Source organism: Myxocyprinus asiaticus, chromosome 40 (assembly GCF_019703515.2).
Source record: "Myxocyprinus asiaticus isolate MX2 ecotype Aquarium Trade chromosome 40, UBuf_Myxa_2, whole genome shotgun sequence".
NCBI classification, from domain to species: Eukaryota; Metazoa; Chordata; class Actinopteri; order Cypriniformes; family Catostomidae; genus Myxocyprinus; species Myxocyprinus asiaticus.
In genome coordinates, this window is record NC_059383.1 from 12149049 (window position 1) to 12170168 (window position 21120).

At 36.7% G+C, this 21120-nt stretch overlaps 2 protein-coding genes across 2 annotated transcripts in view; both read left to right on the forward strand.

Moving 5' to 3' along the window:
* Positions 1 to 2819, forward strand: part of LOC127431059 (ubiquitin domain-containing protein 2-like) — a 63267-nt gene extending 60448 nt beyond the window's left edge. The window contains exon 3 of the mRNA XM_051681285.1: positions 1058 to 2819. Coding sequence (XP_051537245.1) covers positions 1058 to 1473 — 416 coding nt within the window. The 3' untranslated portion in view covers positions 1474 to 2819. The remainder of the gene's footprint in view (positions 1 to 1057) is intronic.
* Positions 2820 to 14464: 11645 nt separating this feature from the next.
* Positions 14465 to 19288, forward strand: LOC127431061 (interleukin-12 subunit beta-like). Its single transcript, XM_051681290.1, has 9 exons — positions 14465 to 14538; positions 14717 to 14798; positions 15903 to 16166; positions 16534 to 16639; positions 16751 to 16923; positions 17687 to 17847; positions 18467 to 18585; positions 18681 to 18711; positions 18827 to 19288. Exons 2-8 carry the CDS (start codon positions 14717 to 14719, stop codon positions 18706 to 18708), a joined length of 933 nt encoding a protein of 310 aa, XP_051537250.1. The 5' UTR covers positions 14465 to 14538; the 3' UTR covers positions 18709 to 18711; positions 18827 to 19288.
* Positions 19289 to 21120: the final 1832 nt, after the last annotated feature.

Sequence of the window (21120 nt, forward strand, 5' to 3'; positions counted from 1 at the left end):
CGCAACATGCAGTCAAAGGATCTCAGTGTTGAACTTTGCCACTACTCAATCACTGTCAGGCGAAATCTAAAAATGTACCAGCCAGTGGCAAATCAAAGAAATTTTTAGTCACAGTGTGAAAGTTGGTCATATCTGAAAGTGATTTAGTTGCGTTGTAGAGAGTTGCGCATAGAGTAAAAGATTAATCTTGGGACTTTAAGAATGGATATTGGGATTGTTCAAATGAAGATTACAAATCTTAAAATCGATATTTTTACCCAGCCGTGCTAGAATTTAGAAAAAAATCATGTGTGCTTTTATCTATGTTTAGAAGAAAGATTCAGTTGGTAAAGGTGAGCTTGTATTATGCCATAAGCGGTTTTGTAAATACTTAAAATAACTTTTTTTATGGAGGATGCACAGCAGTAAATCAGCAAAAAAAATTATGTAAAAAAAAAATGGAAAGCTGGCAAGTGTTTAGAAAATAAAAGCAGGCCCAGAACGGAACATATGGCACCCCCTTACATACTAGCAACTGATCATGTAAAAGTCCTTCTATATGAATGGCCTGGGCTCTGACCTCCTGATGACAAACCAGCCTATATCATGACCAGAAAATCAAATATTAACAAGACCCTTATTAGAAAATCATGGTCTAGTGTACCAAAACCTGTACAGAATGACACAGACAAATGCTTATTATTTATACAACAGTTAGGTCTGGTCCTCTAATCTGATTGGAGAAGCTGTGTCTCAAGAGTGCTGATATTTAGAATAATAGCACAGGGATGCTTCACTATTTGTATCACTCCATTTGTCTGTGTTTGCACCATTCCAGATAGGCTGTCAGTCTGTATGTTGCTCATCTACAAGCTCATGTCATATTGCTTAATTATATATATTATTAATGTCATTTGTGTCACTTTCATGGGCCTGGATCTTTGCTATGATTTTTTTTTTTTCTAAAGCCTGACTGATACTACTTTTCCTACCAAACTGAATGAGTTATATAATCTTTCACCAATTAAAACAAACAAAAAAACATTGAAATCTTGGATAACTTTTTTGTCATCTCCAGGTGCTCTGACCGAATGCTACGATGAGCTGGGGAACCGCTACCAGCTGCCTGTCTACTGCCTTTCCCCTCCCGTCAATATGATCGAGGAGAAGAGCGAGCTGGAGACCATTGAGGTCCCAGAAGCTCCAGTCAGCGAGGGCCAGGAGTGCCAGTTACGCCTGCGTCTCTCGACGGGCCAGGATCTACGCCTGGCTGTCCGCACCAGCGACAACGTCCAGCAGATGAAGCGCCGTCTGCAGGGCCAGGAGGGCGTGGCGGCCAGCACCCAGCGCTGGTTCTTCTCAGGCCGACCACTCACCGACAAGATGAAGCTGGAAGACCTGAAGATCTCCAGAGACTATGTGGTCCAGGTGATCGTCAGCCAGCCCCCAACAAACCCACCACTGCCGCAGAACCCCACACCTGTGGAAAACTAATGCCTCGCTGGGATTGTTCTGAAATCTGACTAAATTGTTTGTGTGGGCCGCAAGATCTTTGAGGGTCTTTGATTCGGGATTGGCCGTTCTTGATTCTAGAGAGAAAATCTCTAGAGGTTTCTCACTTCAAACACTCACTGCCTTTGATCTGACTTGCTCCAGCTTTTCTCACGATGTTGAGACTCCAATTTTATGGTTTAAAGCCTCAGGTTTGGGAAACTGGAGCCATGGCCAAGAAAGGTCCATGGTTTTGGTGAGGGAAACTAAATAGTAATGGATCTGCCTAATATTTGTTAATTTGATGCTTATGGAGTTTTACACTCCATATTTGTTACCATTTTCTTGTGATGAGAGAATATGTCTGCAAGGCAGACCGAATGTGTGGACCTACCAGTGTCTGTCAGAGCTTGAAATCTGAAACTGAGAGACTGGAGGCCAATGAGACTTTTAAACAGCCGCTGTTGGATTTCAACTAAACGGATCATCACTTGTTGGACTGTTTTATAATGTTAGTTTTTATTAGAAACTCTGTAACCAAAAATATATACAGAATTTTAAGAAGAGGAGGGCTGTTACTGTACATGTCATTTTTGGGGGGGTTGGGGGGGGGTATTCCGTCTCTTCTTCAGATAACCTTTAACTTTCTTAAATTCTGTAAACAACTCACAACTTATTTAGCCTTTTAATTTCAAAATGAGGGGAAGTTTTTTTCTGTCATATACAGTAGGTTAGTAGATCAGCTGTTTGAACTTTGCCTCATTTTGGGAAATGTGCTTTAGTAGAGAAATGGCAATCATCACATTTTTGCTTATTGCATTTAACCCTGAAGACATTTTTATCAAAAATCCTCCACTAAATACATTTGACTCTCTACTGTGTCAGCACAAAAGTGTGAAATTGGTGTCGTGGGAACATTTCAGTCATTACCTGCGCAACCATTTAGATTCCATGTAATTCGAGGCACTTTTAAGAATTTATTCAGCCATGGCGCTACGGTTTTCCTCCCACATCCTGAGGATACATAACAGGAGTGATGTGTTAGAAGGGTGTAATCTTGTTATAAATGTGTATTTGTGTGGATGGGGAAGCCAAGAGCAAGTTATTTTATACAAACAGAAGATATCTGTTTGGCTACATACACCTCCTACACTATGAACTGTGCAGTGTGAACAAATGTGGATGGGGAGGGGATGAGATCCATGGCTGATGTCTTTGGCCACCATGGGAATAGGTGTCAACTGAATGTAGCTGTTCATTTGGAATGAAAACATTCTCATAATTTACTCTATAGCTGTATGTTTTTTTTTTTTAATATATATATATATATATATATATATATATATATATATATATATATATATATATATATATATATATATTTTTTCTTTGATTTCTGACCTTTATACTGAGAAGGGGATAGTAAATCACAGAAACGATGGGATCGGGAAATGCTCTGGACTTAATCACCATGGCTCAACACATCAAAAGACGTGTGCTAACCACATGTGTTTTTAAATGGCATCAAGACTTGGTCCTGTTGAAAGTGAATTGCAAAGAACAGTTGCATATTTTAATTATACAGAATGTGTTTTTAATTAAAAGATGATAATCATTTGTACACCTCAGTATTGCAGTGTCTTTTTTTTTTTTTTTTCTTCATTATTGCAGTGATTTTGTGAGAGATTAATGTTGTATTCATATTAGGGCTGTCAATCGTTTAACATTTTTAATCGAACTAACTACATGACCTGCCAATTAATTATTTGCATATATCAAAATTTGCTGAGAAAGACCCCCAAATAAATATAATTCAGTTTATATAATACTTAATAATAAATACATACACACATGTGTGTGTGTGTGTATACAGTACTGTGCAAAAGTCTTAGGCACATAAGATGGTTCACAAAAACATTTGTCTTAAGATGGTTATTTATATCTTCAGCTTTAGTGTGTCAATAGGAAATATTCATTTTATACTTCCAAACATTTCTTTTGCAAATAGAATAGAATAGAACAGAAGAACAGGGAGCCCTGCAACAGATGGCATGGTCCCCACAGAGCCCCCCACTGAACATAGTGTCTGTCTGAGATTACATAAAGAGATAGAAGCAATTGAGACAGGTAGAAGAACTGTGGCGAATTCTCCAAGAAGCTTGGAACACCCTATCTGCCAACAACCAAGAAAAACTGTGTCCAGGTATACCTAGGAAAATTAGTGCTGTTTTGAAGGCAAAGGTGGTCACACCAAATATTGATTTAGATTTTTTTGTTTACTGGACTTTGTATGATGTTAACTGATAAATGAAAACTATTTATGCCATTATTTTTGAAGACATCCTCACTATGCAACATTTTTCACAAGTGCCTAAAACTTTTGCACAGTACTGTGTGTGTGTATGTATGTGTGTATGTATGTATATATATATATATATATATATATATATATATATATAGAAATACATTGCATTACTGTGCATGACAGATGGGTAATGCATTGATTAGACAATACAAAAAGTGGCTTTAGAAGTAATTACATTTATTATTTGTTTCCCCTCCATATTGTTAAAGAAGCCTACAGCTACGACTGAGTTCGGCAATCTGTTCTGTTCTCACGGGACATGTTCTTGCATTCCGTATTTTTCTTATGCTTCATCCAGCTGTCAAGAATGTGTCCTGCAGTCAAGAATGCGTCCTGTATGACCGGCTCTCTTTCTGTGGCTGGGCTGCTTGTGTTATGAGGCAGGCTGACTGCCCCCGCTGACACAATTCATAAAAATGCAAAATTACACTACTTCAATTGCTCCGTTGGAAGAAAAAATGCTTTTATTACAGAATTTACACACAGGTCAGGAGGCATGATTATTTTTTAAGATTTTTTATGCTATAATTAATAGCATTAGATTATCATTCTAAATCGACAACCCAAATTCATATTTATGTTTGTGTTCTCATCAGGGCTTGACATTAACAACCACCAACCTGCCAGGTGTGGGTAGATCTGCAGTGGCGGGTAACTCCATCACCCTTACTAGCCACTTTGGTGGGTGGCTGCAGCCGAAGCAAATTGAATTGTATTGATCTCGCGTTCAGTGCCTAAAATGCCTCTGCTAACTTAACGTGCATCTGTGTGGGGAGATTGAAGTTGGGCTTCACTTGATATCGAGGTGGCTGTCAGAGACCATAAAACTTATATGACCCATTTGAATTCTACAGAGAACATTCTAGTATAAAGCTCTATATAGAGGAAGTTGAACCTCTCAAACTGCTAGACGGCCCTGACGTTATAAACAGCACTGATGAGGTGAAGAGACAACAGTGTGCCATGCATCAACATTGATTAGGTTTTTTAAAATACACATCATCATCCAAAATGAAAATGTTTTTACTGTAGTAACACTAACTGGTAACTGGTATAGATGCATATTAAAGCGATTAGGGTGAATCTATAAAAGTACATTTTATTAATAATTATTATTCTGTCATCATTCACTCACCTTTATCTTGAGCCAGACACATAGGACTTTCTTTCTTCTCTCTATTAATGGGAAAAAAAATATTCATGTATTTTTTTTCATTTATGGAAAAAGGTGCAATGAAAGTGAATGGTGACTGAGTTTAATCTACCTACCATCTCATTTTGAAGTCCATGGAATTATTAACAATGAAAGTTGTAGTTAATGGTTTCTAAATGTGTATAGGCTATTAGTTTTTTCATGGCCTTATTACAAATGGCATATTTAAAAAACAAAATGGAAGTGCATGGAAGACTAACCTTTCATGAAGGCAAGTACACTTTAGAATGGTTAAAGGGGTTAATCTGGACTTTCATGGACAAATGGACAAATTATTGACAACATGATCTTTTTCACAGACTGTGATGACATGTTTCTACCTTATTTATCAGTGTAAATCTCACATTTTTTATATTAAACATTAATATTGAGTGTAAATTGATAACATTATGCTTTGTGTTATATTACCCTGGAATTAGTTTTAAAAAAGGAATTGCCACAGCTGCGAGGGGGTTTCTATTACAGAGAGTGACAGTAAATTTGGCATCTTCTCCCATCTGACTGTCTTAAACCACTGCTCTCTATTTTTTTTCCTCTTCTGGAAAGTCATTCAAACGTAATAGTAGATTTTTTCTTCTGGTCTTGGAGCAAATGAGTAAGTGAAAATAATATTTGCTGTGATCTCCCATTCACCGCTGTCGAAGTTTACCCTTGCAAACGTTTACTTCCGTATTCCAAATCCCAGAGTGTGAACAAGGTCTATTGTCCTCTGTTCTGTCCTACTCCTGTTCTAATTGTTCATTACTGCCTTAAAGGGACAGTTCCCCAAAAAATTAAATTCTCTCATCATTTACTCACCCTCATGCCATCCCAGATGTGTATGACTTTCTTCGGCAGAACACAAATTAAAATTTGTAGAAGAATATCTCAGCTCTGTAGGTCCATACAATGTAAGTGAATGGTGATCAGACCTTTGTAGCTCCAAAAATCACATAAAGGAAACATAGAAGTAATCCACATAGACTCTGATGGTTAAATCTATATCTTCATAGTGATACAACAGGTGTGAGTGAGAAACAGATAGAAATGTAAGTTTTTTACTCAAAATCTCCACTTTCACTTTTACATCTGAAAGTCACATGTGGTGCCTGTGTAGTTTCACTTTCACATCTGAAATTGAAAGTTAAAGTGGAGATTTAGAGTAAAAAAAAAGGACTTAAATATTGTTCTGTTTCTCACCCACACTTATATCTGAAGGAATGGATTTAAACATTCTAGTCAGATGGATTACTTTTGTTTCCTTTGTGTAATTTTTTGGAGCTACAAATGTCTGATCATTATTCACTTGTATTGTATGTACCTACAGAGCTGAGATATTCTTCTAAAAATCTTCATCTGTGTTCTGCAAAAGAAAGTTATACACATCTGGGATGGCATGAGGGTGGGTAAATAATGAGAGAATTTTCATTTTTGGGTGAAGTATCCCTTTAAGATATTCTAAAGGTGATTTAAATCATTAGGCCTGTGTCCTGCTGAACTATTATCATTCTTGTCCAAGTAAACTGTCTAAACAAATGCATGCAAATACAGTCTCCAGTTACTTTTTGTGGTGTGGGGGATTTTGCCTAGTGAAAATGCTGAAAGGCTAGTGACTTTGGAATACCACTAATCAAAGTTGCTGGTGAGCCAGAAAGTTAATGTCAAGCCCTGGTTATCATACACTGATTTCTATTAATGAATTGTTATTAATACAAAATTTCACATTGAAACCATCCACAACATTCAAAACGGCAGGGATTTATTTTTATTTTTTTCATAGGCAAGCACTACTGATATTTTCTTTTTTTCACAAAATGTAAATCTAGTTTGAATTTTTTCAGTGGGCCTCACTTAAGGAAAAAACAAAAAACAAACAAAAACAAAAAACAGAACCTTACACAAAAGGATTGATTAAATATGAATAGCATTTCATAATAAAGGCAATTGAGCTGGCTTTCTGTGCACATGTGTTGTTTTCCTTCAACTCTAAATCAGACATTGTAAACATTGGCTTTTTCATTCAGTTTATCGTGCTGTGATGGGAAAGTTACAGTTCACCCTTTATGTTCTCTATTACCTAGGAGAGCTGCGTTTTGTCCATCCTTATCTGTTTTATACGTTTTCATAAACATTTTGGTGTTAATAATTAATGTGCTTGATATTTAGTCCATCATTAAATCACATATTATAGGAACTGTGGAAGTATACTCGAGTGACTATGCCAGTAATGTACAATAGATATTAACCAGTGGTTTCTCTTATTGAGGACCGTCTATATTGCAGAGAGATTTATGGTGGAGAAGCATCAGATGAACAGCATTAACATTATTGATTCAGAGGTAGAATTTGCAACTGAACATTGGAGCACTATAGGGCCCACTTGAAGTAGGAATAATGATATTGTTATTTAACCATCTGATCAGAAAGGTGAGCTTGCCTTGTCCAACTTTTGTCTTTAACTACTATGCACTTACATTAAGCATTTGATATACAGTATGCAATAATTGTATATAGTACATGCTATTACACTGTATATGGATTAAAGGTGGGTCGCTAGATGGTAAACTTGTAAACTACTTCCCTACCCTAAATGAATAGTTCACCCAAAAATGAAAGTTCTGTCATCATTTACTCCCCCTTATGTAGTTCCAAACCCAGTGACCGAGAACAAATCAAATATGGCAACACGTCAATAATATCAAACCTCATAGGTTCTTGTGTCATGGCGTTTAGTCACAAGTGCAAGAAGCAATGAGGTTTGATGTTATTGACATGTTGGCATTTGATCTGTGTTTACAAATATCATGCTTCATTTGCACAAGATGATCAATGATTTGATTTGGTTTGAGAGTGAATAATGACTTTAATATCAGTCTGTTCATCATACGAAGTGATCGTATGTCTTTAGAAGACATGGAATATGATGCATGAGTCACATGGACTACTTTAATGGCACTTTTTGATGCTGTTTTAAGCTTAAAATGAGTCACTATGAACTGTTTTTGTATTGAAATAAGCGAATGGAACATCTTTTAAAATTCATCCTTTTGTATTCCGGAGAAGAAATAAAATCCTATTTGTTTGGAATGACATAAGTTTCATTTTTGGATTAAATATTTCTTGTAATATATCTGGTATATACAGTATATATAACTTTGGTAGCAGGTAATGTAAATCTTGTGATAGTTTCGCCAAACAATGTATTTGTATACAATAAGTATATCAAATGCTTTTTTTTTGTAAGCACATAGTAGTTAAAGACACCTAATATACTGTAATGTGGGACTGGAGAGCTTGTGAATTTCGATACAAGATTAAATATATTTTTAGCATTGTTCTAAAGTGAAATAACATCCCTCTTTTAAGTTTACCTCAAGCGTGCAACTGTGAGCATGTAGTATGATGGCTGGATACCTGAGCTTACAGTATGTTACAGTGTTTCGTGTTTGGACGTGTATTTCCACTTTATCATTCACGCTCTTTGGGTTTGATCTTTGTTTGATCATCTGATTGGAAAGCTGTTCGATTTTGGCCAGTCTAAAAAATGTGTTTGCGAAATTCCACTTACTGATAATAGAGACAGTTTACCATTTGTTTATTTAATACCTGTGCTACCCATATAAAACCCAGTTTGACCTACTTTATTAAGCCATAAATCAGTCTGATCTTATGAAATTTATGTGACCATGGCAACATTTTTGAAAAAACAAATTACGTGCTTCATTACACGTTTCGCTGCAGTTTCCTAGTGAAATGTCCAGCGGGAGGCGCCAAATGCAAGTGAAATTGTGTCATAACCAGAAAAAGTTTTTAAGGTGAATATTAGATGGAGGTTTTAATGAGTAAAGTGTACAACCCTGACCTAAAACTTTAATGTAAACCTAACAGATAGTGTCCTAAAAGCAAATCAAAGGTGAACAAAACAGACATTATTACCTTAAACCAACACCTAAACCTAACCGTTATTGCTGTAAAAGCAAATGTGACATGAAAAGCACATTTTCAGAAGCAACCATGTCATTTCGTGTCGCTTATATTACACTTTCGTTTCACATCTCATCTTGCGTTCTTATCTGGTCTATGAACTGTGGTCGTCCTAGTCCAAAGTCGAACACTCTATCAGGCAGCCGTGGCCTGTGCATTTTAAGTCTAGGCCTTCAGTATGATTCATGTCATTAAGAAAACACAGTTTCACAAAGAATAAGACACCGTATGCCATCATACATTACGTGGCAGCCAACTAATAATACCAGCTGACATTTTAAAAACACATCCACGCATGAAAGCCAGAACCAAGGAGGGCTAATACCAAGAAAAAATGTCTAAAAATATTTGCGATTTAAATTTTGCTTGCAATAAATTTTGTTTCGTCAGGGTACACGGTTATTTATCAAAACTTGATCCGACACTGAATCAGAATCAGAATCAGAATCAGCTTTATTGCCAAGTATGCTTACACATACAAGGAATTTGTCTTGGTGACAGGAGCTTCCAGTGTACAACAATACAAAAACAATACAAAAACAGCAGCAAGACATAGATAAAAATAAAAAAATAGAAAATAGTTATACACATACGTACATACATACACACATACATAGTGCAATCTAATGCAAATCTGTTATCTGTTATGTACAGTGCAAATACAAATCTGTTATGTACAGTGCAAATGTTTTTTTTTTTTTTTTTTTTTTCCAGAGGAATGAAACAGCAGAAGAGGTTGGATGTGTTGGATAAATATAAAAAAAGACTAAACTGTGTATTGCACATTAATTATTTCTCAATGGGGCAATTTAACTGTTCATGAGATGGATAGCCTGAGGGAAAAAACTGTTCCTGTGCCTGACGGTTCTGGTGCCCAGAGCTCTGAAGCGTCGGCCAAAAGGCAACAGTTCAAAAAGTTAATGGGCAGGGTGAGTGGGGTCCAGAGTGATTTTTCCAGCCTTTTTCCTCACTCTGGAAGTGAATAGTTCTTGAAGGGTGGGCAGGGGGCAACCAATAATCCTCTCAGCAGTCCGAATTGACCTTTGTAGTTTTCTGATGTCTGATTTTGTAGCTGAACCAAACCAGACAGTTATTGAAGTACAGAGGACAGACTCAATGACTGCTGAGTAGAACTGTATCAGCAGCGCCTGTGGCAGGTTGAACTTCCTCAGCTGGCGAAGGAAATACAACCTCTGCTGGGCCTTTTTCACAATGGAGTCAATGTGGGTCTCCCACTTCAGGTTCTGTGAGATGGTAGTGCCCAGGAACCTGAATGACTCCACTGCTGCCACAGTGCTGTTTAGAATGGAGAGGGGGGTCAGTGTTGGAGTGTTCCTCCTAAAGTCCACAATCATCTCCACCATTTTGAGCGTGTTCATTCAAGGTTGTTTTGAATGCACCAGACAGCCAGCTGTTCAGCCTCCATTCTGTATGCAGACTCATCGTCATCTCGGATGAGGCCGATGACAGTGGTGTCGTCTGCAAACTTCAAGAGCTTGACAGAGGAGCAAACAGCCTAATTTACACTTAGAAAACTCTTGATGTTGCTATAACAATGCAAAAAGCACTTACCAATTTGCTTGAAGTGAAAATCAGCCCCCATTTCCTGTTTAATTAATCAATTGCACGATCATGCAGAACATCTTAGGTTTTTAAATCCATAAGGATCTCTTTCTCAATGGTGATGTGGCAGTGATAGCCAACTCATCAGCAAGATCTCACGCTCTTCGCTTTCAGATTACGTAAATCACTTAAAAGCGTGATTGCGTCACTCAAGGCCAGCTAGAAGGCCTAGATAGGGACATATCCTAAAGACCACACCCACCAAGAACAAATAAATCAATCTGATTGGCTGATGAATCTGACAATCTGACTTTAGATGCCTATTCAGTGTTGAGGGATTCTGCAGAAATTCTGAAGGCCTGACGGGATGGAGCTCAGACTCACGCAGTGCTTTGGCTAAGGAGCATGGCTTCGGGCATGTAATTTGTGAAACAATTGTCACACTTCGCTTGTAAGCATTGAGGAATAATTTCTGATTGGATAAACTTTTTGTTTTTTGCTATTCGTTTGTAGATGAATTAGGAGTAGAAAGCGATTGAAAATACATAGGCAAAAAGGTCAATGAGAATGAAAGGATGAAAAAATATTTATTTATTAGGCATGTTACACCAGCAGAGAAGGCTTTGCTGGCCCTGAGAAATTGCCATTGCTATCAGGTGAGCTACCGCGCAAGCGATTCATGTTGGAATTAGTGTGTAAATGTAGGTGGGTCTGTAATACAGAGGATAAAATGTATCATTTTTCAAATGATGCGTAGTAGTAAAAATATTTGATTGCAGTGTGTGAATAATAGAATGAAAAATAAGAGTTAAAGTCATAATCAGCCATTGTAGTCGGGATTTATGTGAAAGTGAACAAAACGCACAGTTGTTGTAGCCCCTCTAGTGTTCATTTAAACAGGAAACTGCTGCGCAGCATTGAATGCGGCACATAAAAGTCAGTTTGCAAAAATATATGTTCATTCTATGAGACTAGGTTGCCAAATATAACCTGCATGTTTTGACAGTGGCGGTTCTTGCATGGCGTATACAGTGCATCCGGAAAGTATTCACAGCACTTTTTCCACATTTTGTTATGTTACAGCCTTATTCCAAAATGGATTAAATTCATTATTTTCCTCAAAATTCTACAAACAATACCCCATAATGTCAGCGTGAAAGAAGTTTGTTTGAAATCTTTGCAAATTTATTAAAAATAAAAAATGAAAAAAATCACATGTACCTAAGTATTCACAGCCTTTGCTCAATACTTTGCTGAAGCACCTTTGGCACCAATTACAGCCTCAAGTCTTTTGAGTATGATGCTACAAGCTTGGCACACCTATTTTGGGGCAGTTTCTCCCATTCTTCTTTGCAGGACCTCTCAAGCTCCATCGGGTTGGATGGGGAGCGTCGGTGCACAGCCATTTTCAGACCTCTCCAGAGATGTTCAATCGGGTTCAAGTCTGGGCTCTGGCTGGGCCACTCAAGGACATTCACAGAGTTGTCCCATAGCCACTCCTTTGTTATCTTGGCTGTGTGCTTAGGGTCGTTGTCCTGTTGGAAGATGAACCTTCGCCCCAGTCTGAGGTCCAGAGCGCTCTGGAGCAGGTTTTCATCAAGGATGTCTCTGTACATTGCTGCATTTATCTTTCCCTCGATCCTGACTAGACTCCCAGTTCCTGCCGCTGAAAAACATCCCCACAGCATGATGCTGCCACCACCATGCTTCACTGTAGGGATGGTATTGGCCAGGTGATGAGCGGTGCCTGGTTTCCTCCAGACATGATGCTTGCCATTCAGGCCAAAGAGTTCAATATTTGTTTCTTATAGTCTGAGAGTCCTTCAGGTGCCTTTTGGCAAACTCCAGACGGGCTGTCATGTGCCTTTTACTGAGGAGTGGCTTCCGTCTGGCCACTCTACCATACAGGCCTGATTGGTGGAGTGCTGCAGAGATGGTTGTTCTTCTGGAAGGTACTCCTCTCTCCACAGAGAAACGCTGGAGCTCTGTCAGAGTGACCATCGGGTTCTTGGTCACCTCCCTGACTAAGGCCCTTCTCCCCCGATCGCTCAGTTTGGTCGGGCGGCCAGCTCTAGGAAGAGTCCTGGTGGTTCCAAACTTCTTCCATTTATGGATGATGGAGGCCACTGTGCTCATTGGGACCTTCAACGCTGCAGAAATTTTTCTGTACCCTTCCCCAGATCTGTGCCTCGATACAATCCTGTCTCGGAGGTCTACAGACAATTCCTTGGACTTCATGGCTTGGTTTGTGCTCTGACATGCACTGTGAACTGTGGGACCTTATATAGACAGGTGTGTGCCTTTCCAAATCATGTCCAATCAACGGAATTTACCACAGGTGGACTCCAATCAAGTTGTAGAAACATCACAAGGATGATCAGTGGAAACAGGAAGCACCTGAGCTCAATTTTGAGTGTCATGGCAAAGGCTGTGAATACTTATGTACATGTGATTTTTTTTGTTTTTTATTTTTAATAAATTTGCAAAGATTTCAAACAAACTTCTTTCACGTTGTCATTATGGGGTATTGTTTGTAGAATTTTGAGGAAAATAATGAATTTAATCCATTTTGGAATAAGGCTGTAACATAACAAAATGTGGAAAAAGTGAAGTGCTGTGAATACTTTCCGGATGCACTGTATTCTTATATGGCGCCCTGGGCGACACCCCAGGCTGCTGCCCATGCCTAAATCTGCCACTGGGTTTTGTAGCTTTAATGTTAAAAGGTGTTTAAAAGTCAAAGTGGCTTTCAGCCACACATTGCTATAGTTTCATTGTTTATGGTCATGTAAATGAGAAACTTGGAATTCCCTTTGGTTTTTTAATTGAGTACTAGTTTGTGGTTAATGAGTGACAACTACGTTGATAAAGGTGAACACTTTCTCTTGCGGTCACATCTCTGTCACGTCACTAACTATACACTGATACTGCAGTAATAAATTGTGGCATCCGCACAAGCGCCACTATATGTGGTTACTCTAAATATATGCATGTTCTGTTGTTTTTCTATTCAAATTGACATGCTCTACATTGCAGTTGGCAATGACGACCTAATTTATGTTCCCTCTTGGGTTCATTTAAATGTGTTTGCAAGTGTTGTGTTTTTGATTTGCCTCACATAACGTATACTGTATATGAGCTCAAATGTGAAAATGTCTACAGAAACATGGAAAAAACAAAACAGAATTGTTGTTGCTTGGCTTCCGCTTAAAATCATTGTTAAACTAATTTATTTAGTTTATTTACGTATCTCATTATTAAAGGGATAGTTCAGACAAAAATGAAAATTCTCTCATCATGTACATGGCTTCATTGTTTTTTTTTTTTTAAAACCTGTTTGACTTTTCTCTTTTGAACACAAAAGGAGATGTCAGGCTAAATGTTCACCATTCACTTGCATTGTAAGCAATGAAAGTGAGTGGTGACTGAGGCTAACATTTTTCCTAAAATCTCCTTTAGTGTTCCACAGAGAAAAGAAAGGCATAGGGTTTGAAACAACATGAGGCTGAGTTAAAGAAACGACACAACATATTGGTTATCTGATAGCTTTAATAATTTTGAGGGGATTTGACTGACAAAATACTGAAAGTGAAAAAAACAGAAAGAAAAAATCATAATATAGCAATGGCAGTGAAAACATGAATCATAAAAATACCACAATATATTTCAGTGAGTGAAGATGATTTAATTGTGAGAGATGACCTGTAAGGTATTTCATTCTTATACAACAAATCCTCCAGTTAAAGCCCCTAACACATAAAAAACACTGTTAAACAACTCATGGAAATCCCAATTTAAAACTGGCTTCACCACATTGGTTTCCAGATCCCTTTGTTTAAATTTTAAAACTTCTGCTTATTGGAAATTCACACTTCTGTATTACATGTATATATAAATGCCATTCAGGTCGTAAACTACTGCAGTGAAAGGGGAGCAGGTCACTACAACTCAAACAGTTCTCAAGGTAAGAGTCAGGTGTCTTTCACATCAGCTTATATGCATTTAAGAATTTACTATTGTATAGCTTCAATTTTTTTTTTTTTTTTTTTTTTTTGAGTGTTTATTATCTTCACAATACATTTTTATGTCTTCATGATTTGTACTTATTTATGGTTTTAAAAATATATTTTTTGTTTGTTTAGATGAAGAAGGTTGTCTTTCTTATTCTGCAAATGGTCCTCCAAATGGCAGGCAGCACTTCATTGAGGTTCATCAAATCAAATGGTGACTATTGATGCATAGCTGATCTGATCTGATCTGCAACCTATGACTTTAAACTCTGTTGACCTCTCTCATCAACAAGGCATTTCCATCCACAGAACTGCCGCTCACTGGATGTGTTTTGTTTTTGGCACCATTTGGAGTACATTCTAGAGACCGTTGAGTGTGAAAATCCCAGGAGATTAACAGTTACAGAAATACTCAAACCAGCCCGTCTGGCACCAACAATCATGCCACGGTCCAAATCATTGAGATTAAATGTTTTCCCCATTCTGATGGTTGATGTGAACATTAACTGAAGCTCCTGACCCGTATCTGATTGATTTTATGCACTGCACTGCTGTCACACGATTGGCTGATTAGATAATCGCATGGATGATTGTTGGTGCCAGATGAGCTGGTTTGAGTATTTCTGTAACTGCTGATCTCCTGGGATTTTCACACACAACAGTCTCTAAAATTTACTCCAAATGGTGCCAAAAACAAAAAACATCCAGTAAGCAGCAGTTCTGTGGACGGAAATGCCTTGTTGATGAGAGAGGTCAACAGAGAATGGCCAGACTGGTTCGAACTGACAAAGTCTACGGTAACTCAGATAACCACTCTGTACAATTGTGGTGAGAAGAATAGCATCTCAGAATGCTATTCTGAGATGCGGGTTGGGGCTGTTTCGTTGGCACGAGGGTGACCCAATATTAGACAGGTGGTTTTAATGTTTTGGCTGATCAGTGTATATATAAAATATATATATAAAAAAACATCTATTGCTTAACAGATCATGTACATTCAAGTAGTTGAATGTTAGTGTCTATTTTACAAACATTTCATGTTCCTATAATTAATTATTTTAGTACCGTAATATGTAGTAATTTCAAATAACTCCACAGACTGAGTACAGGTAGTTCATTAGTAGGTTACTTATTGTATTATGCCAATACAATGTACATTAAGATCAAATTAAACTTATAATAGTATAGCACATTTCTCAAAAATGGTTGCTGCTCATTATTTATGAGAAGGTGTACATCCAATATGGCTGGTTATAAAATACATTAATCATTTAATATCAGATGAAATTAAGTTGCATTGTTGTAATTACTGTTTTAGTTCTGGTTTTGGAGGTGTCAGATCTGTCTAGTACTGAAGTGTCAGTACATTGTGGAGAGCAGTTTGAGGGAGAAGACATTCAATGGGAGAGGAACGGGGAACGCATTGCTGAGAGTGGAAACCGCATTACTGTTACAATAGATGGTTTACGTGGTGGAAACTTTACCTGTCACAGACCAAATGGAGATCTCCTGAATTACACACTACTACTGGTCCATCCAGTAGCGTTTCCTAGAGGTGTTCTCATGCATTCCAATGACAGAGGTAATGTGAAGAATATTTCTTAGTCAAACTTTACATTGTTTGTATTACAGTGTAATTACATATGTAATTACTGAGCTATTCTAATGAACAATTTACTTAATATAAATGAAAATGAAAATGTATGAATCAATATGAATATGAAAGGGTATGAATGCCATTGCATTAGAAGAAGAATATTTCTTAGTCAAACTCAAATGTTTGTATTACAGTGTAATTACATATGTACTTGCAGAGTTATTCTAATGAATAGTGTACTTAATATGTAATTATATAGAACATCTTACTAAAGCTTTTCTAATAATAAAATACTGTTTTTGTTATTATGATTAATAATATCTTAATAATATATTAATAACTTTCCATCAAGAATTTGTTTCTTGTACTGCAAGAAACTATAGTGGACATTTTCATTGCTCTTGGAAATGGCACCAGGAAAGGACCCAAAGAGCTGTGGTATATTTCGCAGCAATCCGGTAATTATTGATAATTATTCTAATTCTGGATTATTCAATTGAGTACAAACATTTTAAAAGGCTTATGTTGAAACAGTACACGAGTTGTAAACTGGACCTTTCTTTATACAGAAATTCTAGTGTCATCAACTGCACTCTGGACTCTAATATCTCTGGACTGACTTGTATTGACAAGGATCACTGTCCATACTCTGAGGAGTCAAGGGGCATCAATCTCACGCTGTTGGTCAGAAATCTATACCGGTTGGAGGAGCACCACAGAAGTTTCCTCATTCGAGACATCGGTAAGAGTTTGGTGCGCCCCCTAGTGGTTGTGACATGCCATGTAGCCTACATGCTGCAGACTATGGGCTATCAGTTTTGATTTGCAAACTTCTTTTGGTGACATGTTTGCTTTTGAAAAGTGTGTTTGTGCTACCTTTCCTTAAAATAAATGCCATTTGGCCATCACATTCAAACCATTTTTTTACTATAAATCTCCATTTTCACTTTCACTTCCACATTCTTGTTTTTTTTTTTTTTTTTTTTTGGTGATTTGCATTCTTTGTGCTTATCGCCACTTACTGGTAGGGGCTGATCAAAGGTGGAGATTTATAGTGAAAAAGGACATAAATATGTATCTGTTTCTCACTCACACCTATCATATCACTTTAGAAGACATTAATTTAACCAATGGAGTCATTTGGATTACTTTAATGCTGCCTTTAAATACTTTTAGGAGCTTCAAAGTTTTGGTCACCATTCACTGACATTGTATGGACCTACAGAGCTGAGATATTCTTCTAAAAATCTTCATTTTTGTTCAGCAGAAGAAAGTCATACACATCTGGGATGGAATTATGAGAGAATGACATTATGAGAGAATGTTCACTTTTGGGTGAACTATTCCTTTATGTGTCCAAATACTTTTGGGGCCACTGTGTATTGTAATAAAATCATTACCAAAACTGAAAAATCAGTAACAATTAAGTCTGGTACTAGACTGTCAATTTTCCATTATACAGCTGTTTCAGCCCTAACACTAACCCTATTATCTCAAACCCTTAGTCAAGCCAGATAAAGTCAGCATTACCAAGATTGAAGGTGACATGTTTGAGTGGCACCCCCCTGAGACGTGGATGTTCCCATGCAGTTACTTTCCCCTGTCCTATGAAGTGAAAGTAGTTCCTTACAACAACAGCTGTGACTACACAGGAAGTCGAGTTGAAGTAAGCCACTTTCTCTGTGCTTTTTCAGATGTAATTGATGTGTTTGTTGTTTCTTTTGTAGTCTCAGATGCCACGCCCATGGACCGTCCACAGCCCGTTTACTAACGTCTGGTGCATATTGCATACAAAACAAGCACTTTCTTGAGCTGTAATCTGATTAGCTGACATTAATCAACTTTTGCGAATGAGAGCACATCGTTTTTTTTTATTTATTTATTTATTTATTTTTTTATCAGTCCACCTGGAAACAAAGTTGTGTTTATAAGGTACCAAGCTGATACAATGAGTGCTTGTGATGAAATAATAACTTGTTTTGCCAAGGTTTGCCAGGTCCATGACCTCAAATATTAGAAATATATTCAGAGGTAGCAAGTAAACTATATCCACAAACAGAACTGTCTATTCAGCTATTTATGTAGGTCTATTATTATAGTGTAATTTATCTAATATAAAACCACCCCGAAACAGCAAACAAAACAAACTGTTATTGCTTGTGGCGGTAGTGGCCGGTTCTTGGTCAAAATAATCTGCAAAACGGACAGGACCTTTTGCCATTTGGTCAAAGGTCTGGCTAGGTGAGAAAAAAATGTCAAACATGTTGATTTCTCTGAATTCATAGAAAAATGAAATCAACGAGACACAATACAAGGTGAACAACAAGAAAACATATACCTTCTGCGTACGAGCTCAGGACCCGTTAACTAAAAACATTTGGAGTGACTGGAGTCACCATCATCAGTAAGTACAGTTTAATACATCTAGTAATTATGCGTTTTATAAAAATATGGAGCATGGCACTCATACTACATTCTGTATCTATTGTGTAACAACAGAAAACACCGGCACAGCTCAAAGCAATAAAAGGTGAGTGCTGTTTTGTTTTTTAATGACCAAATTGATTTTGTTTAGTTAATTGTTTTATTGCTATATTATTTGGGTGCCCACTGACATTTGTTAACACTTTGTTTTATAAATGCAGGTCTTCTCAAGGGAACACAGCACTCAGCTTGATAATACTTGCATCTGCTTTCTATTCCTGACAAAATATTGCAGCTATAAACATCATATTTATATGTATTATTGATATGTTCCGGGATAAAATTTGTGCAATGTTTTTCCAGATCATCAAAATATTTTGGTTGGCCATTGTTTTTAGAGTTTTTTTTTTTTTTTTAAGAGAGAGATTTTCATTTAAAGATTGCTGGTTTGTTCTATCAAAGGTTGTCAGGATGGTATTATTTGTCTTATTTATATGCAATAAAGTGAAAAAGAAAATTAACAAACCTATTTTTCCACTTATTATTCACTTACTAGATTATTGATGGTCTCTCTGTATGTCAACACTGAAATTCATGTGGTGTCACAAAACTTAAGCTAAACAACACATCTAATGTGTTGAAAAGCAATAAGTGGAAAAGTCCATCAGTCGTTCCTGTTTTAATAAATTCTTGCTTCTATCTATCTATCTATCTATGTATGTATCTATATTTATATACAGGGTTGGGGAGTAAGGGAATACATGTAATGGGAATACATATTTAAAATACAAAATATAAGTAACTGTATTCCACTACTGTTACAGTTTAAACCATTGGTAATTAGAATACAGTTACATTCAAAAAGTATTTTGATTACTGAAGAGATTACTTTGTATTTTATTGTCATTTGTTTCATTCAATATTTAGTGCTTTCAGATGGAAAACATTTATACATATAAATGATGCGATCCAAAGTCCATTTGAACAGCAGTGAAACACTTTCTTATGATGTGTTACATTCATACAAGCAGACAGAGAAGTAAGTTTGTAGTAAGTTTGGAGCAGAAGAAATAGAAATAAACCTTGTGTAAATTGTCAGCTTTACGCAAAGCTAAAATGCTATTTCTAGCCATTTTACATGGACGTTACCAGGCACGATCATATTTTTTATCAAGAAAATTCACGTTGGAACATAATTTCTTTTTTTCTAGTAAGACCTTTGATATTAGGGCAAAAATCATATTCTTGATAATAATTTTTGTATTGTTGTCCTGTAAAAATATCTAAAAATCTTTAAAATAAGATCAATTTGATTTATCTTGTTTTAGAAACAACACTGCATAAGATATTTAGGTTTTTCAGAGAATGTATTTTTAACATGTATATTTTGTCTTACTGTACTGGCAGAGTTTTTATAGTCAAAACAAGTGAAAAAATCTACCAGTGCTGAAGAAGTAATCCAAAGTATTTAGAATACGTTACTGACCTTGAGTAATCTAATGGAATACGTTACAAATTACATTTTACAGCATGTATTCTGTAATCTGTAGTGGAATACATTTCAAAAGTAACCCTTCCAACCCTGATTTTTTATATATATATATATATATATATATATATATGTATGTATATATATATATATATATACATATACACACACACTAGCGGCCAAAAGTTTGGAATAATGTACAGATTTTGCTCTTATGGAAAGAAATTGGTACTTTTATTCTCCAAAGTGAATCACAGTGTATAGTCAGGACATTAATAACCTGAAATATTACTATTACAATTAAAAAAAAAATTAAAAAAAATTCTTAAACTACTTCAAAGAGTTCTCATCAAAAAACCCTCCACGTGCAGCAAAGACAGCTTTGCAGATCCTTGGCTATCTGTTGTCCAATGTCTGTGCTTCTTTGCCCACTCTAACCTTTTCTTTTTGATTTTCTGTTTCAAAAGTGGCTTTTTCTTTGCAAATATTCTCATAAGTCCTGCACCCGAGTCTTCTCTTTACTGTTGTACATGAAACTGGTGTTGAGCAGGTAGAATTCAATGAAGCTGTCAGCTGAGGACATGTGAGGTGTCTATTTCTCAAACTAGAGACTCTGATGTACTTATCCTCTTGTTTAGTTGTACATCTGGCCTTCCACATCTCTTTCTGTCCTTGTTAGAGCCAGTTGTCCTTTGTCTTTGAAGACTGTAGTGTACACCTCTGTATGAAATCTTCAGTTATAGCCTTCATTCCTCAAAACAATGATTGACTGACAAGTTTCTAGAGAAAGCCGTTTCTTTTTTGCCATTATTGACCTAATATTGACCTTTAGACATGCCAGTCTATTGCATACTGTGGCAACTCAAAAACAAACACAAAGACAATGTTAAGCTTCATTTAACGAACCAAATAGCTTTCAGCAGTGTTTGATATAATGGAAAGTGATTTTCTAGTACCAAATTAGCAATTTAGCATGATTACTCAAGGATAAGGTGTTGGAGTGATGGCTGCTGGAAATGGGGCCTG